General features: G+C 46.3%; 1 protein-coding gene across 1 annotated transcript; it reads left to right on the forward strand.

Annotated features, from left to right (window-relative positions):
* Window positions 1-2,985: 2,985 nt before the first annotated feature.
* Window positions 2,986-8,624, forward strand: MB (myoglobin). Its single transcript, XM_005511255.4, has 3 exons — window positions 2,986-3,152; window positions 6,805-7,027; window positions 7,745-8,624. Exons 1-3 carry the CDS (start codon window positions 3,058-3,060, stop codon window positions 7,889-7,891), a joined length of 465 nt encoding a protein of 154 aa, XP_005511312.1. The 5' UTR covers window positions 2,986-3,057; the 3' UTR covers window positions 7,892-8,624.
* Window positions 8,625-24,016: the final 15,392 nt, after the last annotated feature.

Genomic DNA, 24,016 nt, shown 5'->3' on the forward strand with positions numbered 1-24,016 from the left:
GACCTTTCCTAAGCACCTTTTGGTGGCATTTTTGTGTAGAAACCAGCCCCACACAGCCTCTAAGACAGCAGGATCCTGAGGCTCAGCTGTGGCTGTGCTGCTGTCTCATGGGACCTTCCTCTGCCCCAATCTCATCACCTCATTTCTCTCCAGTGTTCAAGTCTGGGGGAAGGAACAGTGTTACTCCTGCAAGGCTGGGGCAAAGCCACCCAGCCAGCCCAGGGCCCTGCTGCCCTGACACAGGCCCTTTCTGAGGAAAACAGACCATCTCTGTGTCCTGCACTGAAAACGAGCCCCTTACAAAAGTGCTGCCATCTGCCACCAGCACTGGGACACTGCAGTCCTGCTCTCCTGCCTCCCAAATATAAGGGCTATGTGCTGGCCACCTCCCCGAGCATCCAAGTCCCGCTGCGGGGGGACTTGGACGTGGCCTCCAGTCCCCGTGTCTCTGTCGCCCGTGGCCACTAGATGGTAGCAAGCGCTGGCCGAGGGAGCCGGGCTGCTGCGGCGCCTCCGGCCCGCGCAGAGGGGGGCCCAGGGCGGGTACCCGCACCAGGTGGTCGCCGTCCAGCCGAGGGGCTTTGCAACGAGGCGACAGCACACACATCACCCCAAAAGGTGGCCGAAAAGATGAACGATACGTTTTATGCTCGTTTAGCATGAGCGCCTCATGTGTGGCTGCAGACGGACGGCCACGCTCGACAGCATGGCTGTGCTTGGAATGGGTTATTCAATGACCCGACGCTTTTTAAAGGAGGCAACAGATATGTTGGCTCTCTGTAGTTTGCGTTTATTGAGATGATTGTGCAAGTGATAGACTGTGCCTCAAGAGGGACAGTGGAGGCCTGTCCCCTTCACAGCTACAGGGTTGAGGTACGGTCTGATGCACAATAAAGCTCTTAGTATTTCTTTAGGATATTTTTTAAGCTCTAGGGAGAAGACTTTATGATTTCGTTTTATTACTATTTCACTTGTAAAAAAAGCAACATGGAATCCCGTACTCTTTTTAAGCCTACTGACCATTTAACATTAATGTCCATGCTAGGACTGTTGGCTTCATCACCTTGGGGAAAGCTACAGAGAGCAGAGAGTCTAACAACTTCAAATGAAGTTATTATGGCAACTGAGTAGTTCCAGTTTGGGGAATATGACAGAGCTCGGTGCATAAGCAGCAGCCTCTCATGTACCAGGAGCACATTTCTGTCGTGTCTGAAACGCATGTAAAATAGTAAGGTCAGTATTCAGGATCCTACCCAAGGCTGAGCCTGGGATGGTACAAATGCTTGTTTACTGCTATAAGTACTTGGGGAGCGAGGCTGCAGATATGTGCTCTCTCCCGTCTCAGCCTTGTGCTGTGGAGAACAGCACAAGGAATTATTCAGAGGGGTTCCAAGCTCTCTTCCACCAGTTCAGCTTGGTTTGGGTACTTGCTAGTGCCCTGGTATATGCATGGGTAAATCAAGATGAAATCTTGCCCTTGAGGTATTTAGGATGTGAATTGTTGGATGTAACACAAACTGGTGCACAGAGGAGAGAAAAGGAGAGGATTTCAGAGTCATGGATTGACAGGCAGAGGCTTGCAATCTTTAACTGCTGAAATTCCCTTACCTCTAGGCTTGGATACCAGTTGACACCTCCATTTGACTTTTTCCACCCTTCTTACCCAAACTATTCCCTTTAAACCTGTGTGTTTCTGAGGGATGTGGGGTTCTGTGCCTTACCTTCCTCACTGCCTGATCACCCTTGTACGTGGACACTTCTTTCCCCTTGCAAGGCCAGGACAGGGGAACTGCTCCCGCTTTGCAGAGAGTGGATGGATGTGTGCAGAGGCAGCGATGCACCTCAGGTCCTTCAGCACTGTGACAGGGACCGTGGGGTTGCACGCTCTTCTCCTGAGCCCCAAGGCAGTTGTCTTCAGCTCTTGGCTGACGTTTCTTGTCTGCCAAGGCCTGTGGTGTGTGCCTCTTTGGAAACATCCAGAGGTAAGTGCATGCTTCGGGACAGCGGCACTAGCTGGGTTTGTTATCAGGCTGTGTTCTGACTGCAATCTCCTGGAAGGGACTAATCACCCCACTGGTGTGCCAGGCCATTATCAGCCCTGACAGGGATGGAGAAGAAAGGCTGGGAGGTGTCCCAAAGCACATCCACGTTATTTGTCAGCCCAGTGACTTTTCCTCCCAACACTGACATTCGTCCTGACAGAAGTAGCCAGATACCTTAACCCATGGCTGGGTGCAAGTTGAGTGAAACCTTGCTGTGTCCTTGTGTCTCTGGCCTACTGCAAATTACTCTTCTGGCGCAGCTGTATGTCCGTTGGCTCCGATGTCCAGGCTCAGACAGTGGCTAGTCCTGGGCATTCCCGGGAGAGGCAAGAAGGACCCTGGCAGGCAGGTGCAGGGTAACTGGCTCCCATGTAGCTTTTATTCCCTTCCTCCCTCCTGCAGAGGCTGGGGAGATGACTGGGCTGCTTTGAATACAGCTAGCTCTTATGAACATGTCTCTTCTAACACTGTGCTCTTCTCTATTAGTAACTGGTGCATGTTACCCCACGGGCAAAGGAGGGTGAGATGATCAGCATGGGAAAGGGATGGAGCTGATGCTACTGTCTGTGCTGGCCTTTTCTCCTGCCTGTCCTTGGCATGCCAGGGGAGAGGGAGGTGGGGTGGCCTTGCAGATGACAGTACTCTTCAGGAATCTCCTGCCATACAGCTTGACACTGTCTCTGGGTCCTTGGGAAGCCAGGACAGGCTCCTGGCACCGTGTTTCGGCAGTGCCCTTTCTGTCTGGAGCGGGACATGTGCCAGTCCAATACGAAAAGCAGAAACGATGCCTTCAGTGGCACCCACAATAGCACCTGACCCAAAATAGCTTCCTAGAAAAAAAATAGGAAGGCTGATTAGGTTAAACCAGCCTGAAAGAAAGCAAGATGTCCAGCTGACGATTAACAGGTGTAAGTCTGTGAGCAGGGGCTATAAATTGCACGGGGGAGCTCGCCAGACACCCTTTGGGGAAGACAAACGGCTGCAGGGAGCACTCAGGACCTGCCTTCAGTGAACCATGGGGCTCAGTGACCAGGAATGGCAGAAGGTCCTGGCCATCTGGGGGAAGGTGGAGTCCGACCTCCCTGGCCATGGACATGAAGTTTTAATGAGGTAGGCAAGAAGCTTCCATTCTAAGAGTAAAGCTTTTGATTAGAGACCAAGGAAGGTGTATATTTGGTATGGGGGCTTGTGTCTGTCAGTGTTTACTTCAACAGGCTGTTTTCTTTGTTGGAGAGTGGTGGTTTTTCCATTGCTATGGTTTCTGGGTTAAAAATTACTCACCATGTAAAGCAGTTGTTCTTCTGTCTCTCCATCTATGGGTGCAGGAGCAAGCCAGTGCTGCTAAAAGATGGTGGGGCTTTGTCACTCCCTCTGCTTCTGCTGGCAAAGCTCTGCTTTAGATCCTCATTGACCAAGCACTGCAGCAATAAATGTTGAGCAAATAGTGTGTCCTGGGCTTTTAGATGCTCTGCAGCAAGAATGTGGGAAGGCAGGGAAGGAGAGGAGAGGAAATTCAACTCTACGACAATTTTCTTGGAATCTATGATTTCGGTAAAATTAATTGTGAAGTACCTGAATATTTCTCTCTCCCCACCTTAGCCCCACCTGGCAGAGCCTTGCCTATCCTGCCTTTTGGCCAGAAATCTGGTGGTGACACTTGCCTACTTCCTGATGACGGATTAGAGGTCTGGGTGTGAAACAAGGTGCTTTCTTCCCCCTGCATGCTTCCTCCTCCATGATTCTGGTGTCAGAGTGAAGTTCTCACAAGGTCTCCATCTGAGACGACCCCCAACCCCATACTGTCCTTGTGGTCCTGGCCCCCTAAGAGGGGAACACCTCAGGCGCCAGCAGCAAGTCACAGAACTGCAGTCTGGAAGGGATCTCAGAGCTGCAGAGTGGGAAACAACATTGGTGGGCTTTGGATTCTAGCTTGTCCTTAAAGAGCAGCAGGGCTGGAGACTTTGAGGAAACCCTTCAGATCTCCCCCTCACTCAGCCTGTGCTCAGTACAATGTGCGGGAAGGGTACCGACACTGAGGAGAGCAGTGGGGTTGTGGCACTTGCTCTGGAGGTGGTTCCTATCTTAAGCATGGTTAAAGGAAGGAACTCACACCACTGGGCAAATGCACTGTCCAAAGCTTTTATGAAGATGTGCCAAAGCAGAGAGCTGTTTTATTTACTTTCTTTATCATGGCCCAATTCATCCACCATTTGAAGAGGAGAGAGGGATGGGGCAGCTGAGTGGCAACGTGTTGGCTTTTCCCCTATGTAGTCCAGAGCAGGCATGCTGAAAGGGTAGCAGGCACCCCAGTCCATCTGTGTGAGGTGGCTACTTTGGCTCTGGACATGCCACAAGACACTGAAAGCAGTTTCCAACTGAAAAGGCAATACCTTTTTTCTTTCAGGTATTGCAGGGCAAAGCATGGCATTAAATAAATAGATGACACTCCTCTCCCCTGTGACTTTGTGCTTCCCAGCCAATCCAGGTCATTTCTTGTTTCTTTAAGGACCTTCTGAGGGAGGAGAGAGGCAGGGAAAGCCCAGCAGCTTGTAGCTTAGAAAAGTGTCCTCATGTGCAGTTAAAGACTTCTTAGGTAGATGTCATATCCTGGGAATATGTTTAGAAAATCCTGATCCAACTGGATATCTTCCAAAGGAAACAAAAAAGTACTCATCGGAAGAATTTTTAAGAGTCTCCGGAGTATATAGTCTTTGGCAGACATGATTCAGCCATAGCTAGACGTGATAGAGATTTTTAGAAATAACTCCATCCCATTTCAGAGTACAAGGTTTTTTCGTCTCTCTGGATAGGGCACAACCTGTGTCGTAGAAAGACAGAGGAAAAAAGAAAAGACTGATAGTGGTGTGCTCAGCACCTGGTAGAGTGCAAAAATTCTTTGAAAACCTTTGAAATGAAACACCAGAAAAGACTGGCCACTCATTTAGAGAATGTTTTTGCTGCAGAGCAGCTTTGACTTTTCCATGTGCTTGAGGTATTTGTAAGTGTAATTTAACCTATACTAACACCATATAGTGGAAAGCCCAGCCCTCATGGCAACATACTTAGGAGGAACGTCCAGTTCTAGATGGGACACAACTCCCAGGTAGTCCCAGCACCAGCACCCTCCCAGTGGCAGGGCAAATGTGTGACCACTACCATGAGAGGGAGGCTGGTTTCATGGCTGAGGTCCTGGGCTGGAGCTCCAGATGCTGCTGCAGGTAATTTGGGTGAGCCATTTCAGGGTGTGAGCTGTAGCACCCTGGCTGTTAAGACAAACATTGGTTTTGCTGGTGCTTCAACTAGTTGGATTGTGCCAATCAAAGGGTACAATACTTGAAAATTATCTTGTGCAAGGGACCTGATGTCTCTCAACACCTTATTATTACACTGCTCCTAATAATCGGGACAGGCAGTGTCCCCTTTTGACCCTGACTATAGGACCCCAGCATGGAAAAGAGTGAATTTTCCTACAAGTTTGGTTGCCAGTGGTGTCTGTATCCTGTCTCCTAGGAAATGCACCAGGGAGGAAGTGGGGAGAACAACACTAGCTTGGCTTTTAGCCACCCATCCATCTTCTTGATTTAATTTCCATTTTGGGATCAGGGTGCCTCTGCATAGCACTGCATGGCACGGCACCAGCATGCCTGAAGGCTATGTGCTCTTGTTACCCACTTGCTCCCAAGGACTCTCAGAGGTGCTGTGGTTCCTGATGGAGGAACCACACTGGACTGAGCTGGGGGGTGTCAGAGAAGGGCAGGAACAAAATTCCTCTGTGGCTGCGTTCATAGGGTGGGGGCACAGTAGGCTGTCCCATCAAGCTCTTGTTCAACAACACCTGAGCCCCAGATGTGAGGGACCTGAGGCTGGGGGCTGCTCCCCTCTTTCTGTGTGTGTGTGAGAAGCCTCTAAAACCCTCCTTTCCTGGTCAATTTAGAGATGGGATCAGAAAAGGGTTCTGATAAGAGCCAGGGGTCTACATGTTGGCTTCTCAGTAATAGTAAGTCAATGAAGACAGGTAGTTTTGTTTGGTTTTGTTTTTCCTTCAGGTGAATACAACTCACCTTTCAGTACCATGACCAGCCTTGACTCTGGTCTCTATTTGAATACAGCTGACATAACCCAGGGGACTGGTGCCAGAGCATTAGCAGAGCTATATAAAATAAATAAGGACACTTGCTCTGCCACTCTAGTTGGACATGTTTAGAGCAGGGTTTCTGTCATAGCCAGAGGGAATGGAAAAAGACAGGGGTGATCATATTAGGACATGTGTAAGAGGATGGGATTAAAATACATACAATACTCAAAGAGAGGTATGTCAGCAGCTTCTGCTCTCCGAAGACAAGAGACTTTTTATCATTTGCTAATGATGAAAAGCAGCCTGTACAAAATAAATGGAAAAGAAAACTTCTGCACACGGAGTGACATCAGGCTGTGGAACAACCCACCAGAGGAAGGATGAAAAACATTTAAACCAGGTTCAGAGTAGGATCAGATACTTCCCTGGCTTATATACATGCTAAAAGGAATGACTGTGAACGGTGGTAATTTGGAAAGGATCTATAGACTCAGAGTTCCCAGGTTAAAGTAGCCTCTACTAGAGGGACTAACTAATAGGTTTCTTTAGGGAAATAAATGGGTTATCACAACTTTGCCTGTCCATATACTCTGAAATACATGGAACAGCTGGGCCTCAGCTCTGTCCTCTCTCTCCCTCTCTGTCCTCTCTCTCAAGTCTCACAAGTCCCTCTACTTTTGTCCACAGACTCTTTAAGGACCATCCTGAGACCCTGGATAAATTTGAAAGGTTCAAAGGCCTGAAGACACCTGATCAGATGAAGGGCTCTGAAGATCTGAAGAAACATGGAGTTACTGTCCTTACCCAACTGGGCAAAATCCTGAAGCAGAAGGGTAATCATGAGTCTGAGTTGAAACCCCTGGCTCAAACCCATGCGACCAAGCACAAAATCCCTGTCAAATATCTGGAGGTAAGGAAGAGGGCAAGGAGTCTTGGTGTCTGATGTGCAGTAGATGTGTGCAAGGCAGCTATTGAGAGTTGCACTTTCATTTACTCATGGGTAGGTGGGCTTCAGTGAGCTCTCCCTCAACTCCAAGGTCTCTGTGCACAGGCAGGAGTAGGCACAGAGAGGGCTCATGGTATGCAAATGCTACGAAAACCTCAAAGTTTAGATTTCCTGTTCCAAACACCAAATACAGTCTGAGCAACCCTTGACAATAATAAACCAGCCCATGCAGCCTCTGCATGCCTGGAAAACTGCATTACATAAGAACTGTCAGTGGCTGAACAGAAGGGGCATGCATTTGGAGTAAGCCCTGGAAGATCCATTTGAGACCAAGACCCACAAAACTATGTGTTGTACAAACACAGGCCATGAATTTTCAGCCTTAATGGACGAGGCAGACAAAGAGTGGAAAGGGCCATGGTCTGCTCAAAGTCATGAAGCAGTTCAGTGTCAGAGCTAGGAACAGAGCCCAGTTCTTCTGCCCAGCCCAAGCTCCTTGCATGCTAGATCTCACTGTCTCTCCAGAGACTGCGGGAAGGGCTACTGAATTAGCTCAGAGGTATTACAAGGCTCTGCAACCTATTTCTTAGCCTGGCTTTTCTGAAAATAAACCTCGAGTGTCCCTTCTGTTTTCCTCTCTCTCTCTTTAATCCCTCTCTCTCTCTCTTTCCTTCCTCACAGTTCATTTCTGAAGTCATTATTAAAGTACTTGCCGAAAAACACGCTGCAGACTTTGGGGCTGATTCCCAGGATGCGATGAAGAAGGCCCTGGAGCTGTTCCGAAATGATATGGCCAGCAAGTACAAGGAGTTCGGTTTCCAGGGTTAGCACATATACACAGAGGGACACCACGATGGAGGCCTGTACATACATCTTAGAGTAGCTTCCCCAGCACTGTTTCGAACATCTCACAATTGGCCATCCAAGATGTGTGGGAAAGCTTTGATGAGAGGCCAAGAGTCACTCCAGGCAGTGTATAGACACAGAGTGATATTTATGATAAACTGTTGTTTCCTGGCTTCATGTATACAAGAGAAATAATCTGCTTTCTTAGGAAAAATAATATAAGGGGTTTTCTGTAAGCTTCTGCCTATCCTATCCCCTTTTTATTTCCCCTTTCCCAAAATCCAGTCTCATCCAAGAGGGGAATGGCATGGCCAGAGATGAAGGGATGTGGAGGATCAAGGGGAGTGTTGAGGAGTGTGGTGAATGAGAGGGTGAAAGGATGACTCAAATGGTACAAGAAGGATGTCAGGATGGGAAGGAGAGGCACACTGTCTGTCCCATTCCTCCCACAGGTGAGACTGTTAGCAGGTTACTGTGGGCAGCTTCCAGCAAAGCATTACCTTGCTTTGTGGGGTGGGTGAACGCAGCCAGTCAGTCTCTAGGGTCTGCCAGCTCGGAACCTTGCATCAGTTGCTAAACTCACGTTAGCAGAACTATAAAGAGCAGCACTCCCTGCGATCTGTAGGCTTCTGGTACCCGCTGCTATGCATCTGAAGTTGTGTTGCACTGGGAAGTAAAGTATGCGTTTCTCAGAAAATAAAAATTTCTGCACCAATGTTATGTGTTTGTTTCTGGCTTTACAGGTATTTCAGTGAGAAGTGGGGGAGATGGAAAAAGTGGAAAGGTGTTTTGCACACCTGTCTGACTGCACCAAAACCTGCAGTGCCAGTCTGTGACTTGAATGGCACATGGCATCTGTCTCAGCCAGGGCACTTGGGGCATTCAGATGTCACCATGAGGTCACGACCTGGTTACTGGACTTCCCAACGCAAAATGGCAGCCTAGACTCAGCACCTCACAGCTGAGAGAAGCACTCCCTGACTACAGGCCATGGCCACTGCCCTGCTGGGGGGTGGAACATGGGGAGGGAAGGCCCTTTGCTTATTTATGGGGAGGCAGCACGTGCAAGAAGCCTTGGCTCCCATCAGCAGCACCATGCGCTTCTCCCTCCAGAGAATGAAAATCAGGTCTGATTAGCCCAGGAGGAAAGTTGCAATGGCAATGTGTGCACTTAAGACTCAAGCTTTGGTCTCTGTAACATTTTACATTTTTTGCTGAGGTATCTCTGCAGCGCATGGTGCACTGTAATTACAAATGTGTACCCATGGCTTATGGGGGAATTCAAGGGACAGACACAGCAACAAGGCACCTACGTCAGCCTGTTGTCCTCTCCCTGTCCTGGTACAACAGTAAGGTACAAGTGACCTGACTTTACTGAAGCGTGGGAGAGGCTGAGGGCCACATTGAGCATAAGGCTGCCCAAGAGTTAGCCAGAAACGGCTGGAGCCTGGAAGGATTTTTTAAGAGCAAAGTCTTGTCCTGACACCCGGATTCACAGTGGACTAGCTGAGTCTTTGGGAATTGTGCTGTTTCTCTGACTGGACCTAGTCGGAGGGGCAGTTACACCCCACAGTGACCACTGAGGTCCTCATTCCCTCTTCTTCATCCCCATCGTCCAGCTCAGGGCCTCAGCAGTAAGCTGTTGCAGTGTCTTCTGGCATATGCACTCAAGCTGTCTCCAGGCAGAAAGCAAGGTGGATGAGCAGTGTGCTGGCTTTCTGTATATTTGCACAGGGTCAAGAGCATTCATGGCAGTGTTACATCTTAGGACAGCAACGGGATGCTACAGAGGCAAGCATCTGGGTCCTGGCTGGGGGATATGTGTAGAGTCTACATGGCTGATCTTTTTTGCTGTGGAGAAAGTTGTGCACCTTGTCTCACAGACACAGAGAGTGTGAGAGCAAGCATGAGAAACAAAAATGAGATGCTTGGTATTAGGTGCTACTAGGAAGGTCTAGTTCAAAGCACTCCCTGCCACACTGCGTGCAATGGAGACAGAAGAGGAGTCACCAGTTCCCTTAAAAATCAATCCTGAACCAGGGTGATCTGTGTCTTTGGTCGGGGCAGAGGCCACAAAATTTTGGTCTCTGAAAGGAGAAGGAATGAATTCCTTCCCAGAACAGAGCATCTCTGATTTCTCGCTCTTTGTAAATCCTCATTTCACCTCTGGGAGCTTGCTTGTGGCTTCAACCTTTCAGAGAGGGTCACAAAAGCATATGCTGTCACCTAGATGAAGTTACAGCCAGGTGGTCCCTGGCTTAAGCAACTGGCTTCGTCTGACTCCAGTCCAGGCTGTCTGGCTTTGTGGGCAGGGCAACCTATTTAATTAAGGTCTAGTATTGCCAGTCCAACACAATAAAATTTCCTGCCAGTGACAACAGGCTCTGCCGCAGGATTAAAAGCTCTGCTATAGCAGCTGCCTTTGTCAGTCTGAGTGGGACTGGAGTAATCTCTAGATATTTTCACGTAGGGCAACGTGGTGGAGGAGGGAGGGTTTGCATATATGTTGTGCCTAGGTACTGGTTATGAGGTACCTGGAATAAAAGTTGGTCCACTGGGAGCACTGACTCTCCGCTTTGCCTGGCTTACCCCACTGTGTCAGTGCACAAGGGACTGGCCTTGAATCTACACTGGTCAGACGTGGGTCCTGATGTAGGTTTTCTGGCTGCGCCTGTGGCCCAGTGAAGATGTGCAAGCTGAGACGAACCAGCAAGTTCACACACCAATAACAGCGGAGGTATCCCAGCAGGCTCAGTGGGTTGGGATGCTTGTGGTGAAATCCATGTGTCTGGATCTCCACTACTCCGGGTACTGGGTATGCCCTGGACTGCAGTCCTGACATAGGGTTGCAATGTATGTAATTCCCACACAGTGAGTCTATAAAGCTCCTGCAACAGCCTCTACTTTAGGAACAGGGGAATTTTCCCCAAAGAAAGGGAGTGGTGGGGAAAGGATTTTTCATCTCCATGCTATATTGGCTCCGCATCTTTGTTGGAGTCATCCTTTCCACTGTGCTGCTGACACATGTAGCTTTTCTGGTTCATGTATGGGAAACAGTCCCTTAGTGGAGATAAGCCATATCAGTGTAAGCCCAGAAATTCTCCTGCCTCCTTTCCAGGAACAGCTTTACATAAGGAGGATGGGTCCCAGGGGCTTGTACCCAGCCCCACTCCCTGTTAGCACTGTTTGGTGTCACATACACATTCCTGGCCACACTATTAGATATGAATTGTGTGGCTGCCAGCCTCCTTGCTCCAGCTCATACACATTGACTACAGCTAGGTCAGGATTATGGCTGTGCTATGCTTTCCATACACTCCTGCAATTTCTTTGATGTCAATAATGCTGTTTCTGGCAGCAAATGGGCTATGCACCTGCATCCACCCTTAGGCTGAAAAACATTCTTGCTGCTTTGTGCTTGGCATACTATTCTTCTCCCACTGCCGCAGTCTCTGTTGCATGGCAGAGCTCCCTGTGGCACCGAGCCAGTGACCTGTCTGCGTTCTCTCGGGCTTTGGTGTCAAACGCCAGCGACTCATCAGGATCTCAGACGTGGGGAGCATGACCTGGCTTCCCAGGCACTGTGCAAATGAGCCAGTCAGCCCCAGCCGGGGTGCAACAACTCTGCAACCTGCACTGCCTGTCCCCCTTGTCTTTGCTTCTGCCTGCTGATCCTGCATGGCTCCAATACATCTGCCAATGTCAAGCAGCATCAAGAAACAAGTAATGGGGACCATACTATTAATCCTGTGATGTGTATCTTGGTCACCTCACTGGGATAAAGGGATGGGGATCCAGTGGCTAATTACATTAAATCCTTAGCACATTAGAATGAATCTTATGGCATTCTTCACATTTGCATCTCCCTGCAGGGCTAACATGAGGAAAGGGCAGGGAAGTTTCTAGCTTACATCGTAGTCACTGAACAGACACTTTTGGTTTCTGGGTATTGAAGCACAGACAGTGCTGAAACGATGTACTGTCTATATGATACTGTGGTTTAATAAGGAGACTCAAGTGCTCACCTATACCACATGTTCTCAGACAAGGATTATTTTTGTCATGAACCCTGCATTTCCTGCCACCTGGCCAAACCCCGTCCCATATATCATGTCACTGAGGAAAATAAACCAGTGGTGGAGCCAGGTGTTTCTTTGAGGTAGAGCTGCTTGCCCATAATGTTTTTTCCAGAAGGTGCATGGCATCAGAGCATGTCCTCCTCCTTCCTGGATTAATTCCTTTCAGGTTTGCTCCAGGCATCCTTGCTTGTTCAGGCTGTACAGGGTTTAACAATCAGAGTCTGTGCTGCTTCTCAGGCTGGGCGAACACACACACACATATGGATATCTATACACAAGCACCATGTTCACAACTCACAACATTAGCAAAGCCCCTGTGTTCAAATCCTTCAGATTTTAGTGTGCTTGTGTAATGGTTCTTTGTTTGAGAGGATGATATATATATTCTCACATTGTGCTTAAATGAAGTATGGCCATGAAACTAAGTGCTGCTAAGATCTAACCAAGCAAGAAAACATATTGTGGAAGGACATGGTACCTGGAGAGTACTGGTAAGTAGAGGAGGTGTTGAATTTCATGAAGGTGTGCAAGCAGAGCCAAGGAAGCCACCTACACAACTACAGTAAGTGAGAAGAGAAATCCCAGACACTCTTATTTATCCAGCAGGCATAAACGAGCATTTATGAACATGAAAGCACACAAATCCCTCCCCTGTGACCATAGGCACAGCAAGCCAAACTCCCAGTCCTGTGACCTCTATAAAATCCTTATCCAAATGTCAGTAAAGGTGACCTTGTGGCTTTTTAAAGCAGTACTTCATAGTCACTTGGCTGCACTGTACCCAAGTCCTTTCCCAACTTGGCTTTCATTCCCTGTAAACATACAAACAGAACAGGCTGCCTCCACCTTACCCTGCAGTCCTGTAGCTATGTCAGACAGAGGCAGGTCTGGGGCTCTGCTGGGCAGGGCAAGCCCTGGCACAGGACACACCAGCATACCTGGTAGCTGGGTGGACAAGGCAATGTGTATTTGCGATGGGGAGAGTATTGGAGGCTCTATCCCTTCCCCATGTCTGAAGAAAAGCATCTCATGTGGAGCAGGACAGCAGTTTAGTGGCTGTGAGCTGGCCAAAGGGTCATTTGGGTTATGCCCATGCAAGTGTAAGTGCAAGTGCTGTGAGGTCAGCGGGGACAGCCTGAATGTGAGGCAATTCCATTTCATTTAGGGCACTGGCTTGGACACATGTCATGGAGCTGGTTTACTGGATTTGCCCAGAGCTGGTGAGAGGGGGCTGTTGCTGGTATGGCTGCCATGCAATCCAGAGTAGACATGATCCAAATACAGTTTTCCAGTTAAATACCTCAGGTATTAAAAATGAGCACAATACAGGCACCATGGTCTAAGAATTTGTGGATTTCCCCAGGCTGCAGAGCTGAGAAGGGTGCTGTAGCTGTGTTGTTATTGGCATCCAAAAAGGCTACTTTAAAGTTAATATTGGCATGTATATCTTAGCTGCAGCCTTACGTCAGGAGTAGAGCTTAAAGAAAATTATGCCCGTTTCCTGTTTCCCCCTTCCAAGGAAAACTTGGTATGAATGCAGCTGCTGGGTGCCTGATCTTATTTTAGATTGTCCTTAAAGCAGGTTCAAGTGTTGCAGTGGCAAAATAGCCTTGGGTGGAAGACCTTCTGATTTATTAGCACTCAATTCTCTATGTCTCCATGCTTAACTGGTGGATCTTCTGTTGCTTCCCAGTATGTATAAGTAACAGTGTTTTTATTCATTGAAGTTTTTCTATCTTCTGTCCTCCCCCAATATGTCTATCTGTTTCCTTCTTTTAACTAATTTCCAGCATCCAAGCTCTCACCGAAGGGGTGGAAAATTCCTGGAGCTGATACCTTCACTAAGATTTGGGATTGTTCTGCCCAGAGCTTGCATGACAACAAACGTGTCCTCTTGGCCCTTGGTGAGCTTCTGGGTTATCTGGAGAGTTGGCTGATATGGTGTCAAAATAGGTCTGTATTTTTTCACTCACCTCTCAGCTGGATGAACAATCTGGTGCCCTTTGAGGGATGTAGTATGTCATGGATTAACTGTGAGCTGGTTGGGGAGAAAGGAGAAAAAAAAAAACAACAAAGCTTTGCCTAAACCAGCCATACTGTGTCCCTGCAGAGTCTGTGGGAGAGCCTGCACTGAACAAAGGGTTTGTGCCGGACGTGCTCAGAGATGCTGTACAGAGCTGGAGAAAAAGCAGGCAGGGCATGCCACATTCCATGCTTACAGTTACCCCCCTCTGGGGGCAGATGGATCTGTGGGGTAAGGAAGAATGAAAAATGAAACGCAGGTGGGAAACAGAAGCACCAAAGGCTATTTACTGATATCAGTGCCTTCTGAAGAGCAACAGCATCATTCTGACAATCACTGTGCTGTAAAGTGATGGAGGGAGTTTCCTGACACAAACTGGTAATCTGTGTGCTTTTGTATGGAAAGACAGATGGACTTGGAGTTTTTCTCATGGTGTTAGCACTATGGATGTGATGCTTTCACAAAGCTGGCCCATAAATCATGAGAAATAAACTTTTTGTGCATTTTGGTTTTGCCTTTATAATAACACATATTGTTAACCCAGCTAATTTCCCAGCTAATTTCAGAATGTCACGTTTAAGCTGTTGTGCCCATGTCTTTTGCTATGTTCCCTCTACAGCTGAAATGATCCCTCAGTGCATAAAGTCATCATTTTTTTTTCTTTCTAGTAAAAATGTTCTGTCTTGAAATTCAGTTCTTTGTAGCAGTCACAAATTGCTAGCTCATAACAAGAAGAATGATTAGAAAATAATCTTTAACATATTTCCTACCATGGTTTTCTAGTTCAGCTGTGCAGTTGCTTCCTCGTCTGTTTCAGATCAGAAACTTGTTGACTGCCAGTGTCATCTGGGACAAGCTCTGTTCTGAAGTTTAATGGTAATTAAGAACCCTGTTTCAACCAGTTTAAAACTCTCAGTCTATAAAATGCACTATCTGAAACATCACCCTTCTTACAACATGCCTAGAGTTCTTTGCTACACTGTTTTTACCCTAGACCTTAGTTAGAGATATATCTGTACTTCCCATCTACAGTACTGTGCCTTTAGCCCCATTTTACAGAGGGCAAACTGAGGCAGAGTGAGGCACCAACACTCCTGTTGTTTCCATGCTTGGGTCATTGAGCTGTCCACGAGGTCATGTTGCCAACTGCATGATAGAGGAGGTTTCTGAGCTTCTTGTGTAGGAAGATGTGTGAAGTTGTGCCATCTGCCAGTAAGCCATTCTCACTTTGATGTGGTTGCATTTCAACAGTTGTCGAAGGACATCCTGTATGTAGAGGTTCAGTTAAACAGTGGTGTGGTGTAAATACCCAGATAGATTACAGATGCTGCACACAAAGCAAGGCAGTGTAAAGACCTTTGGGCTGAACTTGGCATGAAATGCTCTGGAGATTAATGAACTAGGGTATCACTTGGGACATTGCTAATCTTCTCACTACCAAAGAAAAAGGCCCTGGACTGAGATAATAAAGGACGTAAATATCTGAAACAGATTACTGGCACAAATGAGGTCCCTAAATCCACGTGTGTGAACCTCACATCCTCTTGTGTAATTCTTTACATGCCTACATTTTCATCTGTAACCCCCTCCTTGATTTCTAATGTTCTGCCTCTACTACGCTGTGATCTTCCACCAGCTTGCGTGGGTATAAGCCAGCCAGTGTTCATCTGCCTAAATTCATCTATAACCCTCAGAAGTGACCTTCCTCTACCTAATGTGGAAGAAACCAGTCATACTTTGCCTACATCTGACCTCCAAAAAAATGCAGTTCCAGCCACTTACATCCAACAGTGTGGTTAGTGAACAACGTTCAGGTATATGCCTGTTATCATGTAGATCACTCAGCTCATAATCCTATGGTCTTTAAAAAATAAGGTGTGCCTTGCAGTCCATTTTGGAATGGGTGATGAATCCATGCCTGACTTGGGTGCCTAGGCTTTAAAGGAGTAGGCTTTAAAAAAAAGAAAAAGAGAAAAAAAAAAAAAAAGCCAACACACAAAGCAGAGCTAGATTTCATACTGACCGTACTTAGATAGTCCTCCCCACTCAACACATGTATGTCAGAATAATTTTTGAACCACCGAACTCTCTAGCTGTGTGCCAGAGTCCTGGGCAAGCAGCTCAGCCTTCATATTCTACTCCACAAACGAGGGCTGTCTAAAAGCCATCATACACCTTTGAGGCAGCTACTATCCTGATGGGACCACCCCTTCCAAAAGGGAGTCTCTTTGCAACGTAAAATGGAGAGAGTAGAGAGAAAAGATTTCAGTGCCTAGCACTAAATAAGATACTGCAAAGCATGAAGGATGTGTTTGGGAAGAACAGGATGAGAGCAGTCTACATGGTGTTCAGATAAGGTGGTGGGTTGTTTTCTTTTATTTTCTTTTCTTTTCCTGTAAGCTGTGTGTGCAACTTCCCCTCTGACCTCATTGACAGTAACATCTGGATTTACCCACACTCACAATTCTCTACAGAAGAGAGATAGGGCTACAAGAGAAAGAAGGTTTTCTCTCTCGTCACTTTGTTTTGAGGATAGCTTGCAGCTGTGCCTAACTTGGAGTTCATAGGTCTCATGTACGATGGTCAAGAAACATTTCCTCTCCTAACTTCATCATGTCTGTGTTCATACACATAGTGACTCATAATTGGGAAGTCTTTGGTTCCAAACCTTGCAACATACAGTGGGGAAAAATATATAGAAATGGAAGCAAAGCTTTTTCTGTCCATCTACAGTCAGGTTGGAGATGGACTACACTGCATCCATGTCACTAAAGGGGTTAATTACATCTGTGAAGAAAAGTGTGTTAGAGCCTCTCAACATTAGAAATAGACCAAAACAGAACAAGTAAGTGCTGCAGAGTACATCATCCTTTCAAGTACTGGTGTTGGTGAGATAAGAGGTAATACATACTAGAGAGTTTGTATTGAGAGAAAGGGAGAGAGAGAGATTGAACATAACATCATTCATATCTTGAGGGCAGAGCATCTTAGAAATAAATTTACAGAACAACCTTTCTTCGGGCATTTAATTTCACTCCTGTTGGGAGTGCTTAGCTTACAATTAAGTCTGCAATGAGAAAGTGTGTGTGTGGGTGTGCGTATGTATGTATAGCACAAAGCCTATAGTTAGTACACAGAACTAAACGTTTTGTTCTGGAGCCCCAAAGGTACACAGCCTCTCAGCACTCATTGATTTCAGTGAGTGTGAGACCTTTCAAAGACCTGGATTCATACAGCAAATATTTCTCCACAGGCTTGGGACCACTCATTTCATTCTGCACATGAGGCAGTAGAAACTTGGAAACCAGCTCTGCACCTATTCATCTACTGCAGTATGAGCCCCCTTTATTAGTGTCTTTTGTGGCAATAGCTGTGATCTATTGAAAGTGCTGAGCCTTCAAACCGCAGCTCCCTGCAGCAGATGTAGTAGAAGCAAATATCCATGCAAGTGAGTCAAAATGAACTCATTGTGTTGCTGCTCAAAGGCCAGACTCCATTCTGATCAGCAACAGTTACCTAGTTCCTGTCACATGAAGATGGGATCTGGTGGGCTGCTTCTTTGTTGCTTTGGGGCTTGGAGGAAAGCTAGGTGTCCTAGGGAAGTCATGCCGCCATTCTTATTCCCTGCTTCAAATTCACTCTTTTCCATTTCTCCCCCTTAGAAGGCATTCAAGGAGAAGGAGACACTGCTCTTCTCGTGGCCTAGCTCTGCATCCTCTAAGACATCATAGCTAAATGGCATGACTGCCAGCCCCAGTCTATTGTTACCAGCAGCAAACTCATTTTCAGCTCAGCAGGTGATCCTTAAACATGACCTTTAAAGCTGCATGGGTGGGTAAGTGTTGCAGGAAACCAGAGGGACTCAGCCACATTCGTTTGTAGGAGAAACTGAGAGTATTTTTTTCTTTACTAACACTTTTATTTAAGTATCATCCTCTTCACTAGACTGATTGGTGTCAGAACGGCCAAATACAGGGTTTCTCTTCTTGGTCAATAGCCTGGTGGGTTATCATAGAGAGCTATTAAGAATTCTGGATAGTAAAGGTTTGGCTACAAATTCCTACGTAATACAGGGCTCATCTTCATCAGACTTGTTCCTTGTTAGGCTGTTCTCATTGGGGTGAGACTGGAGCAAATGAAGAAAAGAGCAAAAGTGGACAAAGGGCTTCAAAGAGTGATTCAAGCAGGTAGAAGGTGTCAGGATAAGAGGCAGCTTGGCTTGGTTACAGAGCAGCCAGGGAAAGAATAAGGTTGCAACAAAACTTGATTCAGCTGCAGATAAAAAAAGGGTACAACTCACTGAACATCAGTTTAATTTTAATTGAGCTCAACTCAAAGCTTATAGGCGGAAATTCTTTGGCCATGCTGTATTGAAGATACAGCATGACCTCAGATGTTACAGAAGATCTCTACTACTTTCTGAAGAAAGAAACAAATCTGTTTTTCCAGTTTCAGATAAGAAAGGCCACTATAGCATTTCTGGTGATTGCTGCTAGAGTTAACCCAGAGAAGACAGGGCACTGAATGCAGACAAAGCATGGGATGTCATGATTTCAAGGTAAATGGGAAACAGAGAGATGTGATATTCCAAGACATGAGGTTCATATCTAGCTTTGCCAGAGTGCATCTGTGCATCTCTGTATACTATGCAGCACACAGAGCACAAGTGTTCCTATAAAGGCTGTTACTAGGAGTTGTCCAGGGCACATTTGCACTGATGTCGTAAAGAACAGAAACAGAAAGTTCAAAGGCTTCTTTTATAGGGAATTTTGGAGTAAATGTTGCAATTCCTTTTGTTCTCTCAGATTTTAAGGAAAGGTTTTTATGTGAATGTTTGATGGGAAATGAGAGATAACAGAAGGACAGATATTTTCTCTAGAGGATACCACACCTGATCTCCTGCCATATGGCAGTCTATATTAGTACTGGGCTAGGAGAACTGTATCCTCTCTAGGAGCTCAAACCCAGACTTGGATCGTAGTTTGATAGGAGGCTTCTCTCTTGTCTAAAGTAGCCTTTTCATTCGCAGAAACAGCAGCATCACCTGGGAAACCTATAGGCAGGAGGGAATTTGCCTTCCCTAAAGAATTTCAAACAAACTTCTGAGGACATCAGATGAAAGAAGCTGTATGCAAGAGTTTATTTTCCATAGGTCTTGATCCCTCTCATGTTTATTTCAGAGTACACAAGCAATTCCTTTGACAAATCTAACTTAGCTACATTGTCATATTTGAAGAAAAGAACCAGAAAAAAAAGAAATGCAAAGAAGATAACTGCACTTGCAAGGTATACCAAAGATGTTGGGGCAAACACAAATTTTGTGTGAGGGGTGATGAGTTGTACATACGCTGTTGTGGGCAACACTGTCACAACAGACTTCCCTCCACTTAGTAGTTATGATATGCTGGATTGCCACATTTGCAGTCAAGCCAAACAGCACCAAACCATTCTCTGGGAAGAAAAACCTTCAAATGCAGGTGCTCTTACTCTTTCAGCTTTTAATCATTGTGTTGAGTCCAATGACTAAGACGGTCAAGAACAATTCATTGAGAACTGAAGGAACCAGACTCTTCCTTCTGTTCTGCTGCTGCACTTCAGGACTATGCTTTGAACAAATCTTGAGAGCTGACTTTCACCATAATCTCTTCCTGAGTCTTGGGATCGTCATAGTTTCTCCAAAAACTGTCTGAGCACCCTAAGGTGAGCACAGAGGGCAATAACTGTCTGATGGCTACTCACAGGGACTTTTATCTTTCTTTGATCAGAATTTCCATCCTGTAACACTGCCAAACCAAGCTGCCCATAGGCGAAGACTTTACTGCTATCTAATTTCCCGGTTGAGAATTTGCCTACCTGCCATACGCAGCAAAAGAGCATTTACTCAGGCTTTTAGTTACTAGCACACCACCAGGCTTCACAGTGATTAGTACATTTTTTCTTGAAAAGCATGAGGTTTGACAAACTGACATTTGCTAATTTGAACCATTTTTGTCAGAAAATTCCTTTCTGGTCTACTGGGAAAGCTGCACTGCTAGGAGCCATGCTCGGCCTAGTGGGGAGAAACACGCCTGGGTGAGCAGAGCCGGCAGAGGGGCTGCCCCAGGAGCAGCCATGTCTGCACAGCTGCGCTCACCTGGAGCCGGGTGCGTGGAGGACGGGAGGAAAGCACCTCTGTGCCCATGTTACATGCGGTCTTGAACTGCTTTATTTCAGGAGGCCACTTTCAACCCAGCTGCACTGGGTTCATGACAACTTTTCGTGCTGTTGCTACGAAGATGAAAAGTCTTTCCCTAGCATTTCAACTCCCCCCACTAATAATCCAGCCCCTTCAGTGCAGCAATTTACATGTTGGTCTCACCCTGGGGGGAGGATAGTGGTGGGGGCTGCTTGGGACCTGGAAGACCACAGGGTGGAGAGCAGTCCTTGTCCTGGGTGGACTGTCACTGGTGGGGAGGTGCCACAAGATGGCGTCTGGGCACCTTGTCCCCCCCTCCATCACAGCTGGCCTGGCCAGAAGCCATGGCGGTCTTGGGTACTAGGCCTGGCTGCCACCACAGGTCTTTGCGCTTTGGTGTGTGTTTGTTTGCTTGTTTGTTTGTTTTTGTTTAATTTGTTTGGTTTGGTTTTGTTTGGGCTTTTTTTTTTTGTTGTTTTTTGTTTGGTTTGGTTTGGTTTGTTTGTTTGTTTCCCCAGCCTCTCCCAGAGGCATCTTGCACTAATCACAAGGTGGCTCCCAGACAGCCCAGGGAGAGCACCCACAGTGAGGATCAGCAGGCCTCAGTCGCTGGTATCCAAAGTCGCTCAAATCTATATTAAGTGTGGTGAAGGCAAACTGAATCCCACTTTCATCCTTCCCATCCTGCACTCCCCTGGCCCGGCACGTCTGCCTGCACTGCTGGCCTTTCCTGTGCTTGTGTTTGCCTTGTACCACAGGATCACACATTGAGGGATGGACAACAAAGAAAAAAGAAAGGATTGAAATCCTGGTCAAACCTGGTGCCAAAATAGCTGGGCATCTCCTCTCCGGCACACTTGCAAAGCACACTTCTCCAAGAGATATTTAACTTCTCTCTGAAGACCTGGGAAGGATGGGGACTCTCACCTCCATCTGACCCCAGCACTCGCTGAAGAATGGTAATCTTGATCCACCAAGGATGAACAAGCCCAGAAGAAAGATATGGCACCCAAAAACCCCAAGCAACCAGACCTGCCTAGCATGCACCTGCTCCAAGCAGTTTCCCCTTCATCCTTCCATGTGTCCTGTTGTCTTCACCACCTGCAAGGAATGATTACGTGTAAGGGATGCAGGGGTCTCTGCTGGGAAGAAGGATCTGCTTTGTGAACTCGCAGCCTTTTTTCCTTATTAGAGGTCATTCATTTGATGCCAGGACTGTTGGATGTATTTTGTCAGGCATGTAAACTAGATCATTGCACTAATGTCTTCTCATCTTAAAACTTTTTGCTTCTCTTTATCATCCTTAAGAGCACTTAAAAGTTCACAGGGCCTGGTTTTGGGTCTTTGAGGCTCTGCAGCTTCCCTAGAAACAGATCTTAGATCCATTGAATTACAATGGCACAAAAGGCTTTAAGACAAAAGATGGAGTGGAAAATGTGATTGCTATTCTATGATTAAAAAACCAAAACCAAACAGCAGAGCCTGTTCTTTCTGCATAGAGAGATTGGAGTATAGGAGTTTACTAACTCAGTTAAAAATAAAGCAACCCCAAATTGACTGGCATAAAAAGTCAGTTAAGAAACAAACAAAAAAAAGGCAAATTTATAAACTAGAGGGAGCAAAATGATTTTTGGAAACATATTTTCCCTTAATTGGACATCTATTTCTAGATGGAGTCATTTGTATACAAAATCCAGCCGCATGGCTTTTGTTTGACAGTGAAATGATCCGTTCCTCAACGTGTGGATGTCATGTGGAACACCCCATCACTGCCTTAAAAAGGACTCCTGCCCTAGCAGGCCTTTGTCAGCAATGCCAGAGGGTGCAGAATCAAGCTGTGTTGTAATTCCTAATTGTATGTCATCATATAATTGCCTTTTAATGGTGGCGATGGCTTTGTGGGTTGTAGTTAGAGCCCCAAGGAGGGGTGGACTCCCTGTCATCAGTGGAAGTGGTGGATGCTCAACATCAGGCATGCCCATGGTTTGTCCTCTGGGTATCACTTGGGTTGGGTATTTGGGCTCCCCTGTACCCTTTTACAAACATTCCTAAGCTTCACACTGTCTATCTCAGTAGTATTAACAGCTTAGTTTTGAAGAATGTAGAACTCTTACCATTCAGTTAAATCTCTGTCCCACTGCAGAAAGCACTTTCCCTCCTTTTGCTCCAAAAAGCCCGATTCCAAATGCACTGAAAAACCACTATAGCAACGCAGATATTTCTGTCACACCCCAGTGTAAGGCGTAAATTCCTGTTCTTCATCTTCAACCAGATTTAATTTGAGACCCTTCAGTTACCCTCACAGCTCCATAACATCCAAATCAACCCTTCATAGCATGGTGACCACAGCTCCAATTCCCAGGCATGCTCAAGCTTTGAAGAGACTCCAGTTTGGATCTTTGCAGCTCAGCATGTTTTCTAGCTACCATGTATCATCTCTCCTTAGACCCACCTTCAGCAAAAGCCTTCTGCATCGAGCTTCCAAGATGTTGGCTGTCAACATCCAGACATGAAAACCAGCTTCCCACCTCCTTCCCCCTTCCTTCTCTACATCTGTATTGTACTGCAGAATTTCTTGGGCTCCTACCAGGTGCAGCTAATCCCCTAAAGATAATATAGCTATCTCTGGCAGATGGATATTGATCGCTTGCCTTCACATGGACCTTCTACAAGCTGCATGATTTCCTGATACATTCCCCCACCCCCTTACCCTGAACCATTTCATTGCCAAGACATCACACAGTTCTCCTAAAATCAAACTACCTTCTCTCTTCCCCTCTAGAAAACTAGACCATTTCTTTTTTACAAGAAATAAAAGCAGCCATGAGTCTTTCAAGGGAAAGATGTTTTCTTCTCCTTCCCCCCTCCACCTACATGGCATGAATCTTAGGCTGTATTTCACAGGTTTGATCTGAAGTAAGTTTCTCACTGCTGGCAGGATCTGCCTCCATGCCCCCTCTGCTCATTCGGTGAGTGACACTAATCAGTGTCGTGGGAGGTAGGGACAATATCAAGCACTGAGTTGATTGACAAGCCTAATTCAGAATGTACATATACCCCAATAGGTATGCAAGGGTGAAATAGAGTAGATCTATCAATCTCTTTTTATCGTTGCCCATCCCTGGCAGAGTTCTTCCTTGAAATTAATAGTTTACAGAGTGGAAAAGAATAAACAAAACAAATTTTCCGCTCTAAAGCCCTATTTGGTGAAGGGTTTAGGGGTTTTTTTCTTTTTTTTTTTCTTTTTTTTTTTTTTCCTTCCTGTTAAATGAGCAAATGCCTCCATATTAATCACAATATGTAATCGACATGAAAAATCAGGCCCTGCTGGGCAGGGAAAAATACTTTGAATTATCTCAGCAGGAGAGCTGGCACTAATTTACTGCTGTTGTGCTCTACGTACTTCTGATGCAAACGATGAATGGAACTGAAGGTTTGTAACTTGACTTACAACTACATTTAGGCTTTTTGCATAGCACCGGCAGGGAGATGTAAATTGGCATGAGACCTTTGAAGCATGGTTAGATTCAGCAACTTAGTCCTGTATGACCCACCTTCACACCTCATTTTCTTTTCTTTTTGAACAGTCTTCCTTCCCCCCTCCCCACCATATATTTCTTTTTGCCACTGCAGAGACTAGATGTAGAAATGTACTGCTGTTTCTCTTCAGTTCCTTCCAAAAGGGTGAGTTTCATGCCTGGTCTAGTTTATTTCCATGAGTTTGCCAGTGGGACATCTTGTAAACAGAGAGAGAGCTGAAGGAAGCAGCCACAACTCTGTTTATCAGAGATGTGAAGAATGATGTTGTTTCACACTATGAGCAGGTTACA

Source organism: Columba livia, chromosome 1 (genome assembly GCF_036013475.1).
Source record: "Columba livia isolate bColLiv1 breed racing homer chromosome 1, bColLiv1.pat.W.v2, whole genome shotgun sequence".
NCBI classification, from domain to species: domain Eukaryota; kingdom Metazoa; phylum Chordata; class Aves; order Columbiformes; family Columbidae; genus Columba; species Columba livia.

Excerpts from the sequence above, each read along its gene's own strand:
- MB (XM_005511255.4), top strand. The coding sequence starts at position 3,058 with ATGGGGCTCAGTGACCAGGAATGGCAGAAGGTCCTGGCCATCTGGGGG. Across the intron at positions 3,153-6,804 it reads GGACATGAAGTTTTAATGAG|ACTCTTTAAGGACCATCCTG; the intron begins GTAGGCAAGAAG and ends TTTTGTCCACAG. Across the intron at positions 7,028-7,744 it reads TCCCTGTCAAATATCTGGAG|TTCATTTCTGAAGTCATTAT; the intron begins GTAAGGAAGAGG and ends CCTTCCTCACAG.